This window comes from Podarcis liolepis (assembly GCF_965112155.1).
Source record: "Podarcis liolepis genome assembly, chromosome: 6".
NCBI classification, from domain to species: Eukaryota; Metazoa; Chordata; class Lepidosauria; order Squamata; family Lacertidae; genus Podarcis; species Podarcis liolepis.
In genome coordinates this window covers 28,909,310-28,930,443 of record NC_139559.1, presented here as the reverse complement: position 1 = coordinate 28,930,443, position 21,134 = coordinate 28,909,310, and the positions used below count along the sequence as shown (strand labels likewise).

The following is a 21,134-nucleotide window of genomic DNA, read 5'->3' as shown; positions in this document are numbered from 1 at the left end:
GGTAGTGATAAAGCGGGATATCAAATCCGAACTCTTCTCTTCTTCTACTACAAAAGAAATTTATGCAAGCCAGTGCTTAAAAACTCCAAGATAAATATGAAAACACCCTAGAGTTGTTCCATTTTATATGTGTATACTGTTGTTCTGTTAGTCACTCTGAGTTGAGTAAAAAAAAGAGTAACTAATAAATTTAATGAATGAATGAATGAATGAATGAATTAACAATATGTATCTTGCATTCCTATTTATTTATATTGTTACCTGCACCACAATTTCCAAATGATGAAAGATTTCAGGGCTGTCAGCATATATCTTGGGCTTGATTTCCTTTGAATGAAGGTTACTGGAGACAGTGGTGTCTTTGTGATATATAGTTTTATTTACACACCTATATGGCGCTGTGGGTAAAAGCCTCAGCGCCTAGGGCTTGCCGATCGTCAGGTCGGCGGTTCGAATCCCCGCGGCGGGGTGCGCTCCCGCTGCTCGGTCCCAGCGCCTGCCAACCTAGCAGTTCGAAAGCACCCCCGGGTGCAAGTAGATAAATAGGTACCGCTTACCAGCGGGAAGGTAAACGGCGTTCTGTGTGCTGCGCTGGCTCGCCAGATGCAGCTTTGTCACGCTGGCCACGTGACCCGGAAGTGTCTCCGGACAGCGCTGGCCCCCGGCCTATAGATGTGAGATGGGCGCACAAACCCCAGAGTCTGTCAAGACTGGCCCGTTCGGGCAGGGGTACCTTTACCTTTACTTTATGCAAGCATTAGATATATATGCATTAGATGGAAGAGTTCACAGCATTAACACTTCAACAGATCTTGCTTCCCTATAAGATTTCTAGGGAGGCCCCCAAACCCATAGCTTTGGACTCAGCATGAGCAGCAAGGCAGGCAGATCTTCGTGTCTTTCCCCAGCCCAGTTCAAGATGAGACTGGTCCAGATCTATTGGTCTCTTAACACCAGTGACATCATCTCATGCTGCCTTTGGTTGATATAGCCTCTTTATATGTGGTAGCTTCCCTCAACTGGACTTTGACAGAGGTTAGAATTGCTCTGCTCCTCTGATAAGCATACACTAGGCTAAAGCAGTTGCATTATTTTTATTATTATAGTGGTACCTTGGTTCTCAAATGCCTTGGTACTCAAACACATTAGTTCTCAAACACCGAAGACCCGGAAATAAGTGTTTTTCAGAAGCCAAATGTCTGGTGCAGCTGTTGGCTATTGTATCCAGGGTGCCTGCACCAATCAGAAGCTGTGCCTTAGTTTTCAAACTTCCGGAACAGATTAAGTTTGGTGCTTTTGTTTTTGCTATTTATTTTGCATTTTTGTTTTTGAGGCTTTTTTGGTTAATTTGTTTTTGTGACTGTGTGGAACCCAGTTCAGCTACTGATTGTGTGACTGTGGAAATGGATAAGCCTCACATCCAAACAATGACTATCGTCAGTGCAGGTAAGAAAAAAATAATAATGTTAATTTTTATCATCTACAACACTGTCTTATTTATTTTATCGTACAGTACGTTTATTATTGCTTTCATTTTATGGATCTATGGTCTTGTTAGATAGTAAAATTAATATTAAATTGCTGTTTTAGGGGTTGTTTGGATGAACAAGTACCATAAGGCTTTTCAGTGTGTATTTAAGTATGGAATGGGTTAATCCGTTTTGCATTACTTTCTATGGGAAAGTGTGCCTTGGTTTTGGAATGCTTTGGTTTTGGAACAAACTTCTGGAAAAGATTAAGTTTGAGAACCAAGGTACCACTGTACAATGAATTCAAATAATATCTAATATATTCACACTCTAGGTTTCTGTTAGACATCCATAGCTTAGGCAATAATCCACATATGATACCGAATAAATCTATTAATGAAGATGAAGAAAATAAAACCAAAGCAAGCTGACACTACTGGGGCTGTATTATCCACCACTTCCAAAAGCAGAAAGACCTCTGTGTGCCTTGAGCAAAGCCAAAAGAGCAGAAGCCCAGGCAGGAAGCAAATAACCATCAGCCCTTGAAAGAAGTATCCTGAAAGAACTGCTTGGGAATCCACCCTCACCTTCTTTGGGTAACTTAAGATCTGGCTGCCCTGAGGGAAAGCAGAAGCTAGGGAGCAAGTGTCATCAGCTCCTGAAATCAGCCTGAGAATATTTTGCATCATTCATTGTGTTAGTAATTTAAATTATAAACTGCCTTGGAAGTAAGAGTATATAAACATGATAAATAATCCACAGAGAATGAAGGAAGAAATCTATCTTGCTACTAACAATTTAGATAGACTGTTACTGTGTGATTTAGACAACTATGCGTTGCATTCAAGCCACTGAAATCTTCCCACGTCCTCCCCCCCCCAAGATTAATATATGTGTGGTAATGGCATAAGACGTGGGACGTGGGTGGCGCTGTGGGTTAAACCACAGAGCCTAGGACTTGCCGATCAGAAGGTCGGCGGTTCGAATCCCTGCGATGGGGTGAGCTCCCGTTGCTCAGTCCCCGCTCCTGCCAACCTAGCAGTTTGAAAGCACATCAAAGTGCAAGTAGATAAACAGGTACCGCTCCTGCGGGAAGGTAAATGGTGTTTCCGTGTGTTGCTCTGGTTTGCTAGAAGCGGCTTAGTCATGCTGGCCACATGACCCGGAAGCTGTACGCCGGCTCCCTCGGCCAATAAAGCGAGATGAGTGCCGCTACCCCAGAGTTGGCCACGACTGGACCTAATGGTCAGGGGTCCCTTTACCTTTTAATGGCATAAGATGGCACCAACCCTATTGTTTCCCAGAATGTTCTCTGCATCCTCCACATTCTGGTATACTGGAGTTTGTTTGTTTGTTTGTTTGTTTGTTTGTTTGTAAGACTCATAAACAGGCTGAGCCCTAGCGTTTCAATTGTCACGTCAAGTATCACTGGGAACTGAACTACCTATCCTCTTGGATCCTTCATACTGGACAGAACTTTATGCAAGCTGTTTACAACATCTAGGTTTTCAGCAACTTGTTTTTGTTTATGAATTTTCACACAACTTGATAACGCTGACTTGGCTCACCCTGTGTGACGTTAGTGCAATTCAGACAATCATTGCCAGATGTGTCATTTTAAAAAGTTGTTTGCTTATTATTATTATCAATGTCAATGTGCCATCTGGTATGGAGAGCATCTTGCTCCATGACTTGTATCCTTCAGTCCTTGAATTTTGCCACTATGATATACACTTATGAAGCCTAAAGCCACAGTATTATATTTTTCTGTATCAGCTAACTGGCATCTAGTTTCCTTCCAGGTACAGTTCGAGGACTGAAGACTAAATTTTAATACTGGTATTTTATAATAAAGATTAATACCGTAGTGATAGGGGCTAATCCTACTAAACAATGGTTCATTTAGAAATTAATAGAATTTATGTAATTTCATAGAAGGAAAGCCAATTAATTTCCCAATGAAATCACCCCAAATAAAACGAAATAGTCTATTAATTTGCACCCAACCTGTTTCCACATTAATCTGCCAAATAATGACAATTTTCATTTAAGTATTTAAATATGCATTTCTAAATATATTTTCTCTCAAAATACATGCTTTAAACATATTTTGATACTTTTGGCATCAAAACTAAAAGCCAGTGGATAGCTTAGACCGAACACCACTTTCCTGTACGTAGGCATCATTGAATTCAATAGAACTTCTTTCTGAGTAGGCATGGTGAGGATTGCACTGTAAGTTCCTATCTGGACATTAGTCTTGGTGGTTCAGATCAGGTCAATTTGTATTGAAATTCACAAAGATCGATTTCCTAAAGCATCTCTAAACGAGGCCCAAATTGTTGTAAACAACAAACAAACAAAAAGCTGGTTGCATGTTCTTGTTCGAAAGAACATGAACTGTATTATGCATGAGCAGTGAATTGGGGGGACTGGCATAAAGCAGAATAAACCTTTTTATAAATTGCTGACCGAAACATTGTTTGGGGTATGCTAGATAGTAACCTACTCTCCTCATGCCCCAAACTCCAAGCATGATCCCAGTTGTAGGGTTAATACTAGTGGTCTCAGCTTCCCATGACCCCAGTTAGTAGTAAATTTCAGGGTTTATTTCAGCTTCAGTTTATCATTAACTGCCCAGAACACATTGCTTAACGGGAAGAATGCAAATGATATATGCAAATGATATAAATTATAGCTTTTTACAGGGTGTTTGTGAGGATAAAATATAAACCCGCCAAAATAAATCTAGACACACAGGGGTTTTTTTGGAAATGTTATATTTTTACAAATAGGCAGCGTAGGGCTGCCGTACGTCCGGAATTTCCTGGACATAGCCAGGATTCGTTCATCGAAAACTTTTGTGTCCAGATTTTCACTCTTTGAAATATGGCAATCCTAATGCAAAGTGAAGATGGGCTAGCTGGCAAACATTCAGATAGCTGTTATAGAAGAATTAGTTTCTCAATCAACAAAGGAGATAACATGCTCTTGGAGCAATACTGGTAACTGCAAGAACTCAGTCTTCAGAATCATTATTTACTTTCTAGCTTAAAGTTTCCTTCTTAGTGCTACATACACAAGGTACTGTGCACACACACACCACATACAGACAGACAGACAGACAGACAGACAGACAGACAAACAAACACACACGAAGTTTGTCCGGTTGCTTGCACAAGAAATTTATCTTCTTGCCATCAGTACCGATTAGGTTGGCTATCTTTTCACGATAGAACAAAGTAGAATTCCTTTAAGACTACCTGAGGTTACTCCTTTCATAAATGCTATGCGGACTAATATTTTTCATAACTATAGCTCCTTTTAATAAATAACTCCTTTTGAAAACCTTCACAATAGTCCTAAAAAGGCCAAGACAAGCCACATGCCACAAAGATTACATTCTGTCATGAGTTTTTCACACAGAGACTGCACATGGAAACTTCTGCATCTCAGCTCATTCTTTCTTTTTTTGACAGACTTCTGCTTATCCTGACAGTTTCCCTTGGGAAACTCTGATCTTTACCATGGAATTGGAGCAAACATCAGTTTCTCTGTGGATTGACGTTTGCTCCAATTCGGTGCTAAAGAGTGGGTTTTTCCTGGAGAAAGCGGTAGAGCAAACAGAAAACCACTCAGACTTGTGTCTAGAAAGCATGTGACAAGCGCTAAACTACCCAGACCCTAGGCATGGGATAAGCAGAAGTGTGGCTGAGCCGTAAAGCATTCTACAGGTCATCCTAGAGATGATTAAGGAGTGTGCATTGAGATGCCCTCTTCAATTAGTGTATTTCCCCTCTTTGTGCCAGCCTGGCAAAATGCCCACCACAACAACTTAGGACATGTGTGAGCATCCTTGCCATGGCTGAGAAGAGCAAACGAAGTATCTGGAATTGTCTACCAAATACCCTTTCCAGGACAAGCATCGGGTACTAATGTTTCAGTGTGATGTGTAACTTAGCACTACTTACTCAGATTCAGTTTCACTCCTAACCCATAAATCTCTACATTTTAGCAGCAGCGGAAGTGCAAACTTAGTATCTGGTCATTCTGCTTTAAACCAGTTTACATAGCACTTACTGTACTTTTCAGTGTATAAGATGAGGTTTTATAATTAAAAAAAATTATGTTCAAAATTGTGGGTCATTTTATACATGGACACAATCTCCCCCCATTTTCTTAATCTGGAGTTCCCCAAAATAGGGGGTGTCTTATACATTGGGGGGGGGGGAGTGTTATACATGAAAAATACTGTAAATCCATTGGTTTTGCTACAGATGGTTTGAGCTAAATTGATTTCAACAAGAGCTCAGCTGGTTTATGTGAGCCTAAATTCAATATTTGCAAAAATTTAAATATGTTCTGTTAAATTAGTTCAGCTAGTGTAGTTTTATTAACCCGGACAATGTCTTAACAGGAGCAATCAGCTGGCCCAGGCTATGTTCCATATTAAGATGTGGCATTGTGCCAGTGAATTTTCCAGAATGGAAAAATGCCCTAGAGTTGAAATATATTATTGGTAAGAAGGCGTGATCACAGACTTTCACTGTGCATTTCCCTACTGATAGAGCTTTGCTCTGTGGTCGTCTTTTTCCCCCTGTCAACAAGTTTAAAAACTAATATTTAATGCCAATGAACAGACTCATTGCTCTTTACAAATGAACTGAAAGGAGAGGACAGAGAAGTCCTAGAGAGCTGCTCCAGAGAAGGTAACTATGAAATAATTTGTATTGAGAGATCAAGGCCATCTGGAGGCACTGAATAATATGAATAATTGATATACGTCTGGTTTTCCTGAAACGAATGGATTCTGATGCACTTGCAAAACAGAAGGGAATTTATTATACTTAACGAATTATGCGCGTCATATCTAGAGCACACTGATAGCCATAGTGCATCACAGAACCGAAGCCCTTTGACTCCAGTGAGCTTCTGCACTCATAACTGTGATGGACTGTGATCAATCAATGCAGACTAACTGTAACAGATAGGATTAGTTCTGAGTTTAGGAACTGCATAAAGGGCTAGATGGAAAAAGAATGAAGCAAAAATATATGTATATGAGTGGTGTTTCGAGCTTAAGTTGGGGGGTTTTAAGGCCTATTTCTTAAATAACATGAATCTTATAGTACATATTCAATGTGGGATGGTTTTAACATTCATTAATAAGTCTTTGCACCTTGTCTTCTCTGGGATTATGTGGTGAGAATTGGTTTGAATGTGTTCTCAATATGTAACATTCCCAAAGGTAGACGGGCATATAAAAATTATTTAAAAGTCTGAAAACAAATATTTCTGTGTTATTGTTTATTGATAGCAGTCAAAACCATAGAACTGTAGAGTGGGAAAGGACCCTGAGAGTCATTTCCCCCCCTAATCAATTGGGTAATAAAACAATTTGCATAATTAAAGCAGGCCATAACTTGTTGTGATGGGTGATACAAACCAGCATGAAACTGATTTCATTGAACCTAAGCATACGTGACTATGTGTGGGATTGTGGTTAACATGTTTTGTGCAAAATATTATGGAGATATTCCACAAAGCAACAAGTGTTGGTTTGTGTTTGGTTTGAACGTGTTCATTGTTTCTAAATAGTCTCACTCACCTTTTTACTATACTGGATTTCAAGACAGTGTACAAGTTCAATTTAAAAACAGAAAACAAGAAGTGGGGCACTGAAATAAAATGTAACTATGTAGAGTGATTCGGCCCCTCCGTTCCATCATTTCTCCCCAAATATTTATCTCCCCACCCTCCTGCAACAGTCCAAAAGCATCCAGTGTGCACTGAGCACCCACAACCTATCTTCATTTGGCTCTGGGTTTTTTCAGGGTGGGGAGCTCCATTATGGTTTTAAGGAGATGTGTCAAATCTCAGCTACAATAAAATATTGGATCTCTCCATTTATTTATTTATATACATAGCTCTCACCCCTAACTCTGGGGATATTTAAAAACAGCTTCTTAGTGTGGCCCTGTATAGGGAAGCTTTTTAAGGTTTAATGTTTTTATATATGCTGGAAGCCACCCAGAGTGGCCAGTGCAACCCAGTTAGATGGGTGGGGTACAAATAATAAATTGTTGTTGTCATTGTTAATATGACTGAGTTTAAATGTGTTCAGCAGTTTTTATGGGACTAAGTTGATATTTAAGAATGGATAAACTTGGAACTGTTTGACTTGGAAATGGCTGCTTAAATTTGATCACCACTGGATTTTTTCAGTTGATTTGATAGTGTTCACTTGGGTTTAATTGTTTGTTCATGGATTAAAGAAAGCTGATACTTTACTTTCCTCTTGCCTTATGCAAGCAATCAGGTGCTTCGTATTTTCTCTTATGTATGTCTTCACAATGCTTCAACAATAACTTCAATTGTTTCAGCAAAAGGCAGTGACAAATATTTACTTTACAGTAACAAAGAGAAATTGCAAGAATGCAACATAGCAGGAACAGGGCATAGGGATATAAAAGGAGCCCTTTTTAATTCTATTTTAATTATTTGCACATTGACAACAGTTTACAGTTTACATTCCCTGTTCTGGTATGCCAGATTTTTTTCAAATTGTAGAAGCCAAATCATAGTTATTTCAATTACATTGCATGTATTTTCTTCCTGGAGCCAGTCAAAAATATAGTTAAACAGATCTTGTTATAGAAACAAAATTTTAAAGGTGTTTCCTATCTTGTGGCAGTGGTGATAATATTCTGGCTACTTTGCAGAACTCTAGCCCATTAATTTGATTTGAACTGATTTTATAATGAATTGCTTTTAGAATGCTGTATTATTTTACTGTTGTTAGCCGCTCTGAGCCTGGCTTCGGCTGGGGAGGGCAGGATATAAATAAAAAAATATGATGATGATGATGATGATGATGATGATGATGATGCAAGGTTAATCAGTAAATGAAAGTGAGATTGCTATTTTTGCCCGAGTGTAATAATTTTGCCTCTTTAACCCAACAGCCTTTGCTTCCTTTGACCCCATACTGATGTGAGTAACTGAGGTTATTGCAAACAGAGCAAAGCAGCAACAACAAAAAGTTGGCATCCTTTTTGATGCCTTTTTATCTTCTAAAAAACTCATCCAGAAGTGAATCCAGGGCTTTCTAGAGGGTTTATGTGCTTAAGGTCTTACATTCTCTCCATTCTAGCAAAGGTGACTAGTTGGAAGGACAGAACGAAACGCTGCAAAAATATTTGTATACTTTGACATTATATGCACTACCCTCTTTTCCCTCAGGTATATGTGACTGATACAAAAAATTAATACGGTGTTATTTTCTTTCTCTCTCTCACCAGAATGGAATATAGGAACTTCCTCCTTGGCTTCCTTCTCTGCTGCACTTTGCTCATAACCAGCTACTCTTACATGGTATTTGAGGAAAAGCAGAATGCCGTCAACAGTACGGTAAATAATAACAAAATCAAGTTTCCGGATCTCCCACCTATCTCAATAGTAGGTCAGTAAAGTCTTCTGTTTGGAATCTTAAAAACAGAACTGGGAGGCATGCAACTTCTGAAAGAAGAACTCATTGCGTCTCTTTTACCTCTGCCTCTCTTCTGGTACTCTGTAGCCCAGCCTTGATCAACCTGGACCTAATCTGGAACTGAGCCCTCCCATTATTTATTTATTTTTAAAATAAACTAATACCGTCATTTCAGGCAAGTAGGAGTGGAAAGGAACACCTCTCAAATTCAGCTGATTAATTTTACGTTTTCAAAAACAAAAGCCTATACTCCTATTAGATACTGAGTGACTGAATCCATGTAAATCCCTTAGCTATCTTTGCACTTTAGCTCAAATCATCGCAATCCTATCAATGCCTCTGTCATCCTTTAAAAAAAGCATAAAGCTATGGGGTAGCTTTCCAGGACTACTCAAACTGAACCCATATGAACTCCACCACATCACAGAGTTACCAGATGAGTCAATCAAAACTTCAAGGCTAATTTTATAAAGGCTCTTCATAGGCATTCTGGGATTAATAGAAACACATTTACATTAGCCATCTGTTCACAAATAGCTAATTGAACTAAATTGAGAGTAAAGTAAATTTGATATTGGGAAAGCTCAACATCTAAGCAAAATATGGCTTTCATAATTGACCTGAATCTGCTATCATTTCAGAATACAGCCTACCCAAGTTAAGGATTGTCATGACTTCTAAATGCTTGGGAATAAATCACAGAACATTGCAAAAGACAATAGTGGAATTCGCTTTCCTTTATAATGCTCTTGAATGAGAACACCAGCTATATCGGTTGGAATTCCATGTAGCACTATTCTGAACATTCTGTCTGCAGAAGCATTTCAGTTCGCCAGATGGAATGATTCCCCCTCCTTCCCATGTGCTGTTCTGGAGGCTTTCTCTCTCACACACAAGGTAATTTCAGGGACACAAGGGGAGAAGATGAGGGAAAGCTCCATTGTGCAAGTGGAAGCCCTTGCAAGGGTTTCTGCAGATGTGGCTCCTTAGGTGAATCCCACCCAAAGTAGTTTTGTAAACCATCATCATAGATCATAGAATATAACTGAAGGGTGCAGTATAAAAGTAATGTAAAATAAATCTCAATAATTACCTTGACTGCTGAAGTCAGGTTCACTACTACCAGAATGGAGCAGAGTTGTGTTCTACTTCCTCTGACAAAGTCAACTGGATCTCAGTTATCTCTTGCATGAGGTTTGGTAGAAGACGTGTTATCACAATCCATCTGTAATGGCAACAAAGTCCACTTTGGAAAAATGAAGATATACAGGCAGTTGCTAAAATTAGATGTCTCGGAATGGGTCCAGAACCACCAGGCCATAGAACATGCCCTGCTTAGCCTCCTCTTTGGTTCTTTCCTTCCCAAAGTGAGCTGCCAAGGAGCAATAGATCATTTCTATGTATCCGGCACAGAAGAAAAGCAAGCCATCTGTGGAGGAACACCACAGTATTATCAGAACAAACAAGCAGCTCACTTTTCTTCCTTGCTCAGTACTGAGGAAACAACTGCTTTCCAAGATCCATTCTAGCTAGCTTTTCAGCTGCAATGATGGGAAGGATAGCAACAACTGCCCAAACCTCCAATGATACTTTCAGCTTCTCTACCCAGTGGACCTGCACATGCGAGAATGAATGGATGATGGCAGAATAGGACATGTGCTTGTGTGTATATGAGAGTGAGAGAGAGAGAGAGAGAGAGGATGAAGGGGAGAAAGGAGGGAGAGAAAAACTATGCATGACTTGAAGAAAGTAGATCGAGGGAAAAATTTCTCCTCTCATAACACTAGAACTCAGGAACATCCAATGCAGAGTCAGGTTTGAAGATTCAGGACAGACAAAAGAAAGTACTACTTTATACATAGTTAAACAATAGAATTCACTCCCACAGGAGGCAGGGATGACTACTAACTTCAGTGGTTCTAAAAGGGGGCTAGACAAATTCATGAAGAATGGCTCCTAGCTACTGGCCACAATGGATAAGCCAGAAGCAGGGTGTTTTTGAATAGGAGTTTCTTGAAACCACAGTAGTGGAGAGTGCTCTTGCACTCAGTTCCTATGTTTGGGCTTCCCAGAGGCATCTAGCTGTTCATTGTGACAACAGGATGCAGAACTAGATGGACCTGATCCAGCAGGCTCTTCTTAGGAGTGGCAGAGAGAAATTCTTTGTTTTGCAACCTTGGATTTTCTAACAAATCAAAAAAGGAACAATATAACTGTGTGACTCAGACCTACTTCCAAACTCTAGACTGTAAGGTACTGAGAGAGGAAAAGAGACAAGGTACATGTCTAGTACCCTTGCATGTGTCTGCTATGTACATTGATGTATGTGTAAATAAATCCCTGCAAGGGCAAGGGAGCATGTAAGCGAGGTTGCTTATATTAGAAACAAATATAGACAAATGAGAAATGGCTGTAATTGAAAAGGCCTGTAAAAAGATGCTTCACACTTTCTATCAGTATAGATTTACTGTCATCAGGATTACATGGAGATCATTATACTCTTGAGTAATCATCAGTTACAAAGAGCACATGAAGCAAATCAGGATGGAATTGAGGACCTAGAAGCAGCAGCGATGGATGCATTCAGGAAGATGAAAGGCTGCAAGACAAAAGTAAATGTCAGCAGAGGTGCTGGAAGTCAGCGCTGATAGAAGGTGTGACCTCTCTTTTTGTAGGCCTTTTCAATTACATCCTTCAGTAGCGAAGTGATGAACAAGTACCATAAGGCTTTTCAGTGTGTATTTAAAACACAAAAGGCATATTATCTATTATGTTATGTGAGATTTCCAAGAGAGGAACTAGATGAAACATGATCTGACATAGGTTGTGCTAAATTGCTATAAAGCAGAAGGAGGGAAGTAATTTAATGTACAGCTGAGTGAGAAGGGTACTTCCCCACAGCCATTTTTTCTCCTGGGTGGAGTTATTTTTGATCTGGAAAGTGGTAGGGCAACAGTGATTTCAGTGGTACAACATAGGCAGAGACATTCCTTCCTGTCTGCCCCAATGCACTTTCTACTCCCAGCCCACATAGGATTTTGACAGCGTCACATGGATCACATCTGTCTGTCTGCAGAGGGTCAGTTATGGCTTTATATCCAGGTGGTGTATAAAGGTTTGATTTGAATTACAATGATTTTTAGCAGTACTATATTTTTGTAAGAGCATCTGTGCAGCAAGCATGGCCAATAGCCAGGGATTATGGAAGCTGTAGTTAAGCAACATCTGGAGGACCCATGATTCCCCACACCTGACACAGCAGGAAACCATGGCTTCTCATTACAACCAAACCTACCCAATTCTTCAATGTCATACTTCCACCCAGCCTATTAAGGAGATTATTTTCACCTGCAAGAGGTGAAGAAAGGAGGTGGGTTAGAGAACTGTTGGAGAAATAGGAGGAGAGTTGCAGAAGCTATGTCCCCAAGTGCTGAAAGTTATAGGCAATGGTGATAAGCTGAATGCTCAAAAGCTCAAGCAAACCTGGCATGCTCAAAATCAAATGAACATATGGAACAAGGTGGTTGCACTAGATTATATATAATTCGGTAAGGGTTACACAGAACGTTTTTTAGTGCTCAGATATATGAGAAGCATAGAGTTGCCATCACTCCCCATCCCTTTACCCCCCCCCCGCCCCATTCTTCATAAGTATATTTTTGTATGTATAGTTCTTCTGACCCTACAATTGACATCTCATGATGTATGGCATATAAAAGGCAATACAGTACCCCCCCCTCCAAATGTACTCAGCAGGCCCTGTCAATGTGACCAATGATCAGGGATGGTGAGGTGGCAGGGTATAGAACCAAATTGTGCAAATGTCCCGGAAGGCCTGTAAACACTATCTTGGTAGTCAAGATAACCCCAGGACTAATTGGTATTTACTGCAAAAATAAACTCATACATGTTTATCTGCTTGCTTTGAAGCTTTAAAGTCTCAAGCTGGCTGCCTTTCAGCCACTCCCTTATCTGAGAGATGGATGGGACTGGGGAACGGACCTCTAAGCCAGGGGTTGTTAATTGGGGCCAGCTTACGTAGCTGCCTTTTTATATAAGTAGCCCATATACAATTGGCCTGTCACAAACAAAGCCATGGTGCTTGCTGTTTCAGTGTCCGTCCTGAGGTATAGCAGCAAGGAATCCTGCATTGCATTGCTGTATGTAACCTTCTTGATATAAAGCACTTGAACTGATCACTTTGCCATTTTATGCATATTTCTTTGGAATCCTTGCAACTGAGTTATTTGGGGCATCAGTCAATACTCCGTCCCGGTCTGTATTTGGACTCACGGGGATGAAACATGGTGTTGTAGTAGCATCTGGAAGGTACTACATCACCTACCCCTGAAGTAAGCAAAATGTGAGGTGACACAGAGGGTGATGTCATCATGTTACATATTGTAATTTGCCACATTACTTGGAATAAGGGGACAGACACAAGCAATGTGAGAAAATCCATGTCTCTCAAAGTATCTACTTTCATGTTACACATTCATGCATTGTAGCACCTTTAATAAAATGTTTTTTCCCCTCTAAAGATTTAACCAAAACGTCCCTGAAGCTCAGCAGGAATGAGGCTGAGAAAAGGAAATCTATGAAGGTGAGTGATCCATCTTGAAAAGTCAGCAAGGTCAAAATAGTTCAAGTTGTCAGTAACAGGTTATAGGACTTCTCACTTTTACATTTCTGTTGCTGACGGGGATATCTATGTTACCAGCTTATATTAACAAGTACAGTATCTCTGTACTTATATATATAACTCACCTTTCTGTGTCTTCACACTCTAAAATCAGTTAAGAAAAAAGCAAGGTATCTCACATCTAGTTTAGTCCAAAGTTCATACATACACAGACACACAATATCCTTCGTGGAAGCCAAGGCAGCATAACTGTAATTCCCAAGCAGTTGCCACTCTGGCCAGAACTACTTAGCTTCAATAAGATGGTGGCCACATGTGCCATATGTGAAGTGTTTCAATTGCACATGATTTCATGCAAGTGCGTGATAATCTGGAACATAACCCTAGTGTAAATCAGGGGTTGCCTGTATACTGGATATGCTTCGTGTGGGGACGTTTATATAATTTAGCAGAGTTTAAACGATCCTCTGTTTGAGTTTATGCAGCAACAAGAGGGTTGCTAACTCGTTTGAGTCCTATCAATAATTATACCTTCCTGGTTGATAATCCCTTTCTGTTCCTCTTAAAGAAAACGCACATGAATCTGAATCATATTAACATAAACTACTTTACTTTCAGATTCATTCAGGTTTACACAGTTGTTCCTGAAGGCAGGCTTAGGTTACATGACAGATAAACTATATACTAGATAGTAGTGAATCATGAGAACACTGCATCCGAGCAGTTACCAGTTAAAACTCCTAGCAGCAACCAACCAACTGACAAAACTGCCTGCCACATAGAGGCAGTTAGTCTTCTCGGAATGTTGGACTTGACTGACAGCTTTATATCCCACAGTTGGGGGGGGGCAGGGTTGGCACTAATTACAAGTTTGCTATTAGGTTTGACTGCTAGTAGAGAACTAAATCAGAATCTATACAGACGGATCAATTGAACCATGAGATTATCTGTGAATGCCAGACATGCTAAAAGAAAAATTATAGGGTTGCGTTCAGCAGATCAACTAGATAGGAAATTAAGCTTATTTCCAGAGAACTACACATATCCATAGTAAAACTATGATAATTGACAGGTATGCAAAAAATTGGATTTAAAAATGGATCACAGACTTTCTTCCTGACCTTCAATAATGTTTTTTTAAAGCTTCTTTATTATTCAACAATGCTGATATTCTACATTTACCAGCTTCACAGACCAGTAGAAACAGTGAAATCTGCCTTATACTGAGTTAGACCATTGGTTCATCCAACCTAGTATTGTCAACCCTGACAAGCCATAACTCTTGAGGGTTTCAGTTCACCCTTACTGGAGATGCCTGGGATTGAACCCAATACCTTCTGCAAGGAAAGCATACACTCTACTAGTGATCTATGGCCCTTCTCTGGGGTTTTATTTTAAGTAGATTTTTTAAGAGCAACAAATCCTCACTGTTGCAGGGCTGCCATACATCTGGATCTTCCCAGACATTAACAGGATTTCAGAGGTGGAACTGATGTCCAGGGGGAATGTGGTGCTTTGTCTTGGATCTTAGGCAAGCCAATAGAAAAACTGTGCAGGCTTTCCTTTAAAAAACTCAACAACTTTTGGGGTGTCCTGAACTATGGCAACCTTACACTGTTGGAACTCTTATTATACTTTATTGTAGCCAAGATTTATTAAGCTTTTCATCCTTTTTTCCCCTCCTCAGAAAAAGGCACAGCAAAAAAAGCCTCCCCAACCAAGACCACCACCACCACCCAACTGTGTGCCTACTTGGTCAAGCTGCAAGCCACCATCTCGTCCCTGCTGCGATTTTTGTGCCTTCTGTCACTGCCGACTATTTCAGACAGTCTGCTACTGCCGTATGGGAAACCCAAACTGCTAAATCAAAAACCAGGGATGCCACGGGGACTCTGTGTCTTATTAGACCCATAAGTGTGTCTTCTAGGCCTCTTTGTCTTATGTGCATTGCAAAGGAAGCCAAGAACTTTTGAAGCTGGCTGGCTGGCTGGCTTTTACTCCCTCCTAAACTGCATGAATTATGGGATATATTTCATGAGGTAAATGCTGTCATAAACAAGACAGCCACTGCCCTAGCAAGTATGGCAAGGAATGGAAAGAAAGAAGATGCAGCCTGACGGCCTGAAAGGGTATTTACAAGAGAGGTGAAAAGAAGCAGATTTCATGTCAAGAAGGAATTATATCTCTCTTCAGAAGTGGTATTATATTGCACATTACAAGTTTGAACGAGAAACATGGGCCACTGACTAGCTACAAAAGGCACATTCCAGAAAGTCAGTCATGTAGCAATAAAGAAGATTTTTAAATAGTATAGGGCAGATGGAGACAAGCTACTGCTCAGTCTTTTATAGTTAGCTCTCTGTCAAGGGTGGAAGATAAAAGCCTGTTGAAACTGCCAACCCAAGGTCCTAGAAAAGAGTGGCCCTTACCCAAATTATTATAACCACTGCATCTCCTTTGAAGCGGGGAGCATGGCCGCACTTAGTTCCACAGACACCTACTGAATAGTATGATATCAACACAACATGCCACAAATCCAGCCCATCCTATTTACCACAGTGGCTAACCATATGCCTATGGGAATCCTACAAGCAAGATACAAAGGTAATAGACCTCTCCTGCTGTTGTCCGCAGCAACTGGTTGTCAGAGGTGCACTGCTTCTGTAACAAAAGGTAACAAAAGGCTATTGCGCCTAGTAGCCATTAATGACTTTACCCATAAAGAAATCATAGAGTTGGAAGGAACCCTGAGGATCATCTAGTCCAGGCATATCCAACTCCCAAGAGAATGTGATCTACTCCCAGTATAAAAAACAACAACTGGCAGTGATCTAGCCATTGTCATTGGAGGGAAGAGGAGCATGCGTGGGGTGGACTGCCCAGAATTTTTGAGCTTTTTTTAGGAGGGAAGCTTTTTTGGGGGAGGATTGCACAGTTTTTTAGTTTTTTCCACAAGCACTTCTCACATGCACAAATATTCTTTTTTTACTTTGCTACTATGATGTGGGGACGCAGGTGGCGCTGTGGGTTAAACCACAGAGCCTAGGACATGCCAGTCAGAAGGTCGGCAGTTCGAATCCCCGCGACGGGGTGAGCTCCCGTTGCTCAGTCCTAGCTCTTGCCCACCTAGCAGTTCGAAAGTATGTCAAGGTGCAAGTATATAAATAGGTACCACTCCGGCAGGAAGGTAAACAGTGTTTCTTTGCTCTGCTCTGGTTCGCCAGAAGCGGCTTAGTCATGCTGGCCACATGACCCGGAAGCTATCTGCGGACAAACGCCGGCTCCCAAGGCCAGTAAAGTGAGATGAGCGCCACAACCCCAGAGTCGTCCGCAACTGGACTTAACGGTCAGAGGTATCTTTACCTTTTTAAGGATCCCATGATCTACCAGGATCAGCTGGGGATCTACCAGTAGATCACAATCTACTGGTTGGACATCCCTGATCCTGTCCCCTGCAGTGGAGGAATATGCAGCTGTCCCTTACAGAGATCAGTCTTGCAGCCTTGGTGTTATCAGCACCACACTCTAACCAACTGAGCTATCCTTCATGAATCCAGCCCTTTTTAAACCATCATAATTGGTGCCCGTCACTACATCACAAACTACATTTACTTCCCATTGTGAAAAAATGCACTCCTCTTTCATTCTTTTATTTTTTAAAAATTAAATACATTCTGTCACTGCAGCAAATCTCATCTTAATATCTCCACTTTTAGGTAGCCTGTGCTAAAATAGATATGATTTCTTTACCAAGTTAATTCAAACTCTGTCCCAAAAATACCTGGGCTCTGCAGGCTGTGTTGATTAAGCAAGTTTTCTTGCTTACTCTATACAGGTTAATCAACACATCTGCTAGCAATGGGTACTTTCCAATAACTCTGCAGTGCAGTTTCCCCCTCACAGACCTACAATTCCAGGTATTTTTCATAAACTACAGTTCCCAGGATTCTTTGGAATATGTCGTGTGCTTTAAATGTCTGCTTGAATGTTCTTTAAATATAAAGTGTCTGTCGTGATGAGGAATAGGATAGGGCAGCAAAGCAATACGTCAGGCAGAAATCCATAGCGAAATAGAAAAAGAGAGGAAACTTAAATTGAGATGAAAACACTGAATATCTAAGGCCTGGGGGGAATTGGAAAAATGGGGGGTGGAGAGAGACACCAGGGTTTTTCCAGCTTTTTTCTAAACAGAAAAAAAATGGCTTGGGGGGGACTGGGTCCCCCCCCCCCAATTTTTCTGGGTTTTTCCCCAGGACTTCCCATTTCTAGAAGGGACCCCAACAATCATCTAGACCACCTCACTGCAATGCAGGAATCTCAACCAACCATCAACTATGAAGAAAAGGAACATTTAGCAACTTTAAAATATGTGGAAAAAACAGTGAAAGAATAAGGGGGGGAATTAACGGTATATGTTCAATTTGTATTGCATAAATAACAGGCATTAATAACAGATCAATAAAAATAGCATTTCTTATGCTATTTATGTTTCTTTTTGGGATTAAAAAATAAATAAATTTCCACATGCACTGTCAGAGAAAAATAGCAACAACACAGAAGATTCATACAGTATAGAGGAGGAGGAGCATATACAAATAAATACACAGTACTTTAAAAAATAATGTAAGAAATCTATAGGCTGCCTAAGGAAACATAGACATTATTGTTTTATGACCAAAAAAGAGTGGAGCAAATTGAATAAAAGAGGTGATAAGGAAAAATATTTCAAGCTTACTTGAACAAAGCTGATAAATAAATAGGCTTTGATCTGTGACTTGGGCCTGCCCTCTCAGGGATAAGGAAAAACACTTCAATATTTACTTGAAGTTGATAAATAAATAGTCCTATAAATAGTCTTTGAATTATTTATTAGCTTCAAGTAAACCTGATTTCCTCTCTCCCACCCCACCCCCTTTATTTCAAGTTTACTTAAAATTGACTAATATTCTTTGGACTACTTATTAGCTTCAAGTAAACATGAAATGGTTTCCCTTCTGAGAGGGCAGGCCCAAATCACTTTTCTGCCTAAGGCAGAACAGCAAACGTCGCTTCAGCATTCCCAGTCAAGGTGCATTGTAACTTTGGCTGGTCTAGTTATTTTGGCTCCTAAATCAGATAATCCCATAGGTGCCTCTCCACCCCTCCCCTCTGGGAGTATAAATACAACAAGTACAGTGGTACCTCGCAAGACGAATGCCTCGCAAGACAAAAAAACTCGCTAGATGAAAGGGTTTTTTGTTTTTTGAGCTGCTTTGCAAGACGATTTTCCCTATGGGCTTGCTTTGCAAGACGGAAACGTCTTGCAAGTTTGTTTCCTTTTTCTTAACACCGTTAATACAGTTGCGACTTGACTTCGAGGAGCAACTCATAGAACGCGGTGTGGTAGCCTTTTTTGAGGTTTTTGGTGATTTTTGAAGCTTTTCCAAAACTTTCCTGACACCGTGCTTCGCAAGACGAAAAAAATCGCAAGACGACAAAACTCGTGGAACGAATTAATTTCGTCTTGCGAGGCACCACTGTATATAAATTTTTCTGCCCTTGCATAACATGCAAAATCAGTTGCCTGAGGGAGCTGCCTCAGCCTCACTCTGCTTAATGGTCCTGAAAGCAAAATTGAATGAAGTTATGTGAGGAAAATAAAACTGAGGAAGGAAGGAAAGGGAACACTTCTTTTTAAAAAATGAACCAATGTTGGCATACTGTCAATAAAGAAAAATAACTATAGATATAGAATGTTTGTACAGCAAGCTGAAGATAACCAAAGGAAATAAGACTGCCTATCCAGGGGTCAGCAACCTTTTTCAGCCGTGGGCCGGTCCACCGTCCCTCAGACCATGGGCCGGTGGGCCGGACTATATGGGGGGGGGGGAATGAACGAATTCCTATGCCCCACAAATAACCCAGAGATGCATTTAAAATAAAAGGACACATTCTACTCATGCAAAAACACGGTGATTCCCAGACCGTTCACAGGCCAGATTTAGAAGGCGATTGGGCCAGATTCGGCCCCCGGGCCTTAGCTTGCCTACCCCTGGCTTATACCCAAATAGTACCCCTGTATTGAAAAACTGAAGAAGAGAGGATATCAAAAGGCATCTATATGCATAGAGGAAGCATTGTAAAAGAAATCGCCTTTATGTGCATGACTTAAAGAGAATACAGACGGTTCAGGGCTGGCTCAAGACACCTTATTGCCTGAGGAAGAACAGAAAATTGCACATAGTACCCATGGTCAAATTATTCAGGCACCTGAATAATATACATAATTTGATAAGTGTGTGCCAATATTGCTCTGTCGCTCAGAGAAACATTTCACAAGTGAGAAAAGCGGTCCCTTTAAGACAGGGACTGATCACTGTTGGGAACAGGATACCAAATTAAAGGAACTTTTGATCAGTGTTGTGGCCCTCCAGATGTTGTCAGCTGTGCTGTGGCCCTCCAAATGTTGTCATATTCCCATCAGTCCCAGACAGCATAGTCCATGGTCAGGGTGCTGGTAGCCGAATGTCCAAGATCTTTCCAAAATCCTCCTGCATATTATTTCCTCCAGGATATTTACCAGTGTAACAGTAGTCTTGTTTTTATCTGCGGACGTCAATTTAAAATAATTCCCCTAAACATGAACATGCAACATAGCAAAGCATTATATAGGTATATTTAGGAAGATGAGTTTTTGGCATACTAATTAATGTTTAAATTTTTTTAAAAAAAAACTATTTAATTTAGGAGGAGAATGCATACAAATTAAAACAGTGAACTTTGGTTTTTTGTACATCCCCATTTGTACTGCTGAATACAAAAAAACTAAGGGGGATGTGAAGGCCCTTTCCAGAAGAATCTGACTGATCACTGTTGGGAACAGGGTACTAAATTAGAGGAACTTTTGAACCAATTCAGCAGGTCTTGTCTTATGCTCTGATGAGGTGGCGGACTAACAACAGTACAATCCTAACCATGCCTGAATTCTGAACTGCATTGCTTTTGGTTAGAGCTGCCATATGCCAGGATTCAGCTGTCAGAATGTTTTTTGAGATTTTGCCAAAAAAAAGCGTTCTACAAATCCCCCCCCCCGAAAAAAGTGGTATATTATGGTTGAAGTGGTTGATTATGTTCTAAACACACCATGATGATTTTTTTAATATAACAAAGCTATGGTCTATACAGAAATAATAACAACCCCTAAATCCATCATAGAGCTTTAATAGTCAACAGGCTTTAATTAGCACAATGTGAAAAAGGTTTAGCATTGCGTGGTTCACCCCTCACCAATCTTGTGCCCTCCAAACAACAGTCATGCAATGTGCTGGCTGAGGTTGATGAGAATTATAAAACCCAAACCATCTAGAAGGACCAGGCTGTTGAACACTGGTATGGTGGTACAATCTGTAATTCTGCCACCTCACTCAGTGTAGTGCATAACGTGGCTATATCCAAGCAGAATTTACTTGAGTGCCCTTCACACATTCCCCAAGCATACAGGAGCTATTTTCTTAAGATGTGCTCTCACATCTGTATTAAAGCACAGTGAATCATC

General features: G+C 40.4%; 1 protein-coding gene and 1 long non-coding RNA gene across 7 annotated transcripts in view; one reads left to right on the top strand and one right to left on the bottom strand.

Moving 5' to 3' along the window:
- LOC310709123 overlaps positions 1–15,289 on the bottom strand; it is an 83,983-nt gene extending 68,694 nt beyond the window's left edge. For all 6 annotated transcript variants that reach the window (XR_014527316.1, XR_014527317.1, XR_014527318.1 and 3 more), the window contains exons 1-2: positions 14,213–15,289; positions 10,052–10,183 (exon numbers count right to left, since the gene is read on the bottom strand). This is a non-coding gene — a long non-coding RNA (uncharacterized lncRNA). The remainder of the gene's footprint in view (positions 1–10,051; positions 10,184–14,212) is intronic.
- Positions 8,772–18,082, top strand: ASIP (agouti signaling protein; the record flags this gene model as incomplete). Its single annotated transcript, XM_083508343.1, has 3 exons — positions 8,772–8,931; positions 13,500–13,561; positions 15,288–18,082. 3 exons carry the CDS (start codon positions 8,772–8,774, stop codon positions 15,462–15,464), a joined length of 399 nt encoding a protein of 132 aa, XP_083364469.1. The 3' UTR covers positions 15,465–18,082.
- Between the last annotated feature and the right edge of the window lie 3,052 nt (positions 18,083–21,134).